Genomic DNA, 4,478 nt, shown 5'->3' with positions numbered 1-4,478 from the left:
TCATCGAGAAATGGGTGCCTCTTCAGTATTCATCTTAGACCTTATTGTATTATATTTTTTATGTACAAATCCTGGTTCATATTGAATAAAGATTGTTAAAAAACAAAAGCAAGAGACATGTAAATATTGTAAATAGTAGTTAAGTATTAGGTGTTAGCCGCGGAGACAGAGGCTGGTAATGAGAGGCATAGCGACAAAAGAGCAGAGATGGGTATAATACATATTAAAGATGGCGAACGTTATTTACCTGGGCGGGACTGCATTTGACAGATTGAATAATTGACCAATCCGACCAATCTCCTTGTTTAGTGGCTCAAAGATGCCACAAAAAGGGAATAATAGCACTTTTATCAAATATATGATAGTCTTTAAAAAAAATTTGAACGTAAATTATTCTTATTAAGAAGTTTCGTTATTATAGCGTGAAAATTCCAGTAAATTAAATATGATATGAATAATGAGACTTTTTCTACTTATTTGCAATTCTTTAAATTTGGTAGATTATTTCTTGAATTGCCAGGATATGACACCGAACTATTGATATTGTGTGAAACTTTAAAAGACCTAAACAAATTAATTTTCCAGGTATTTACAGATGAACTATTCATAAATGTGCCTTGTGACACATTTTCATATTATAGAAAATTATGAAGAAGAAATTCTAGGTAGGAATCAATGCGAACAGTAGATATTCTTGTATTTCAGGGAAATTTACACTCATAAAATTGGAAAAAATTCCCATCCTAATCCTTAGACATCTGGTGAAAAGAAAACAGGCCCTCACTTTCCACGAGAAGTGAGTTAATCCGGAAAAAGGTCGTTGAAGCCGTCAACTATCTCAGAAAGTTCCCAGTCCTAGTTTCACGAATTTCCATATTTGTACCTGTGGACCGATACCGGATGACCTTAATTTTCCTTTTATTAAAAAAAAAGTTTTAGGGGCTTCACTAAGTTGCTTTAAATTTGTAAATTGATTTACTTATCTGACGATTTTTTAAAAAGTATTAGAAGAAAAAATTTTCTCTACAACATGAATTCATTCAAATTCAACAAATTAAAATTTATGAATCGCATTACTTCACCGCTGAAAGTTGTACCGCTTAGCCTGGTTTTATTCTAATTGACACTCCTGTTACATTGCAAAAACCGTGGCGAATACAAATTTTAATGTGTCAATTAATTGAAACTGCTCTTTCATGATTATTTGTCGCGTTAGTAAAAGGAAATTTTGATATTTTTACATTCTCATCATGTAGATGCAATGTCTTGGTTTGTGTCAGTTTTAAACCAAAGTGATGAATTTTCAAATAAAATTATAGATAATTATAATTATAGATTATTAATTATAAATTAATAATAATAAGAAGAAGATTAAGTTTAATTAAAAAAGATCAGTTAAAAAAGGCAAATTTTCATCCAAATAGTTGAATTTTGTACTAGAAAAGATCAATTTGAAACTAAACATAGAACAATTAAATTTTCAGTAAAAGAAATTAACTTTCAACCAAACTGATAAATTTTCTACTAAAATGATGAATCTTCAACTCTAATAGTTAGACTCGAATGCCAATTAGATGAATCATCAACTATAAAGATAAATTTTGTGTCAAAACATACGAATTTCCCATTAAATCTTAAACTAAAAAATGATGAATTCGCAACGAACAATGTAAAAACTTTCTATTATAATTAAAAAAGGTTTCTTCTTTGAAACAATAGGTACTTCTAACTCTAAAAACTGGTTTATTTTAATTTAGACATGCAAGAAATCCAGTAGTTTACAAGGTAAGTCCTCTGTTTCCAAGGGAAATCCCCACTCCTATAGCGCTAATCAATCTCTCATCTCTCCCCTCTTCGCTCATATCTCATTGGCTCGCTAAACCTTGTCGAAGTACACAAAACAGCGGGAAATGATTTATTTTCTTATATTGTCTCGTGCCTCCGTGGAGATAACGTCGCTCCTTCTTTCGTGCTTTGTTACGGAAACTCAAATCCTCTCATCATGGTTGAAGAAGTCGCTGCAGTACCTATTGTTGCTTCGCCAGTGAAGAAATCTCCGGCAAAAAAAGCAGCATCCAAACCGAAGACTGCTAAGCCTAAAATTGCCAAAGCCGCACATCCACCAGCATCCCAGATGGTTTTGACTGCAGTCAAGGAGCTTAAGGAACGCAAAGGATCTTCTCTGCAGGCCATTAAAAAGTTTATTGCTGCCAAGTACCTGGTTGACCCTAAATCTCAGGCCCCTTTCATCAAGAAATATCTTAAATCAGCCGTGGCTAGTGGTGCTTTGGTTCAGACCAAAGGAGCAGGAGCTGCTGGATCTTTCAAGTTGCCAGTAAGTACGAAAGTTGTTGCTGAAGGCAAGCCAAAAGCTCAAAAGCCAAAGGCACCAAAAACGAAATCTAAGTCTTCTGCTGCCAAGAAGAGTCCCAAAAAAACTGTTGCTCCTAAGACTAAAAAAGCTATTGCTCCCAAGGCCGCAAAAGCTGCAAAACCAAAAACTGCTGCTAAGAAACCTGTCATCAGCAAGAAAACTGGCAAGGCTCTAACTTCCAAGCCCAAAAGCCCCAAACCCAGGAAAGCTCCAACTAGCAGGGGCACCCCCAAGAAGTAAATTTCAATCCTGATTATAACATTTTCACAATCGGCCCTTTTCAGGGCCAACACGTTTTTCTTACGAGGAATGATATTGTTATTAATCTTCAGGTATGTAAGCAGTCAATGAATTAATTTATTTCACAATTCATTCTTTTCAGCCTTTTGACATTTTTTGGTTTTAATCTCTCTAGTTTTTTATTATATTAACAATTTAGAAAAGCATAAATATTCTCATGATTGCAGTACGTTTAACAAATATTGACTTCACATTACTACCGGCGAGAAAATTTGAGTCCTCTGGCTTTGCCGTTGAATCAGTATGTGAAGAAAAAATGGTAGGTTAATTAATGAAAGAGGTATCATTTTAAAGGTACAAATGTTGTGCCTCCGAGCCTCACTCTGGCATTCAAAAAACCCTTTCCCTGTGGTGAGGAAAAGCGAGGACGATCCCCTGAAAGAACGGCACCACGCTAGGCTCTCGCACCTGCTTTCCTATATAAAAAATGACTTCAAATATCGCAATTTGTACGAAGACAACAAGAAGCACATACTTCCTTCAAATTGTAAATTATTACAGATAGTTCAACTAACTACCTACAATTTAAATCACTTTAATATCTTCATTAGAACTGAGTATAGTGCGCTCGCATATTTATTCACAAAAAACGAACAATTATTTATATTTTGCAAATTTTTCAAGGGCAATCTGTTCAGAAATTTTTAATGTACCTCCATGAATTTTTTCATATTTTTCATATTTTTTTCTATAAAAAACTATGCTTCAAATTTCGCTGTTTTTAAACGCTATCAAATTTCCTTACTTTTCATCAGATATTGAAATGTGTAAGCTACAAATAATTTCTTGGAATATTACTTTTCGGCTCATTAACGTGCAACATTTGCACCTTTAAAATGATACCTCTTTCATTAACCTACCATTTTTTCTTCACATACTTATTAAACGTCAAAACCAGAGGACTCGAATTTTCTCGCCGATAGTAGGTGCTGGCGTGTGTGCACAGGTTGTTCTTTTCATCTTGTGACATTAAAATATCTAGAAATACGCATCCAAACAAAAAAATATCCGTTACAACAACTGTATTTTCGAGGGAGAAAAGCAAAATCCGCAACAATTTACTCACCCTCTCGGGGCGGTAGAGTAGGGGTAACTTTAGAATTTAAAATTGAAACCAACGTTTTTTATTGCAGATTTAGATTCTCTATTAAAAAATAAGTAATTCCTATTCGAAAAAATGTTTTCGATTCGTGCCAGACGGCGATGCATTTGCAAAAAATGACATTGTTGACCAGTCAAGGCATCCGCTTTCAAACGAAAGTATAACGAAGATTCGTATTTCTTTATTTTATTTAAACATAAATAAATGAGATGAATTTAAATTAACTTCTCCAGAATTTTAAATTTATTTTTGAGTGGCGCCAGGTCCAGGATTTGGAATGCGTTTTATTAAAAAATTTCAATACTTGTGAATGAAGAGCGGATTGAAGCTACTGTGACGTTAGTTCAACTGTTTAATAGAAGCTTTCAAACTTTAAAGCTTTCATACAAAAATGTTTAAATATAGGCGATTTAAGAGTTTAAACAATTCCAGTAGAGAGGCTATTTGTATCAGTGAAATTTCACTGATTCCTATTTAGAGAGTAGACCAGGGCTCACCAAAAGGCAGCCATTGACTGCCAGTGGCAGTCAAAAGACTAGGTCAAACTGGCCCTAACAAATCTTGTCGTTCGACTGGTTTCTAGCCCTTCACGGTCATTACACCTCCCGCCGCGCCGGGCTTGAAAGACATTATCCTTTCCAAAAATGAAATACAATTAGAAAAAAATATATCAGCGTTTGATTTAATAATATAAAAATAAAT

General features: G+C 34.2%; 1 protein-coding gene across 1 annotated transcript; it reads left to right on the top strand.

Annotated features, from left to right (window-relative positions):
* The first annotated feature begins 1,941 nt into the window (after positions 1-1,941).
* On the top strand, positions 1,942-2,664 carry LOC117170742 (histone H1A, sperm-like). The gene has a single exon (XM_033357777.1). It carries the CDS (start codon positions 2,003-2,005, stop codon positions 2,612-2,614), a length of 612 nt encoding a protein of 203 aa, XP_033213668.1. The 5' UTR covers positions 1,942-2,002; the 3' UTR covers positions 2,615-2,664.
* The last annotated feature ends 1,814 nt before the right edge of the window (positions 2,665-4,478 follow it).

The sequence above is a fragment of the Belonocnema kinseyi genome, chromosome 1 (genome assembly GCF_010883055.1).
Source record: "Belonocnema kinseyi isolate 2016_QV_RU_SX_M_011 chromosome 1, B_treatae_v1, whole genome shotgun sequence".
Lineage (NCBI taxonomy): Eukaryota > Metazoa > Arthropoda > Insecta > Hymenoptera > Cynipidae > Belonocnema > Belonocnema kinseyi.
The sequence above is the reverse complement of the archived record's forward strand: the minus strand, read 5'-3'. Positions and strand labels throughout refer to the sequence as shown.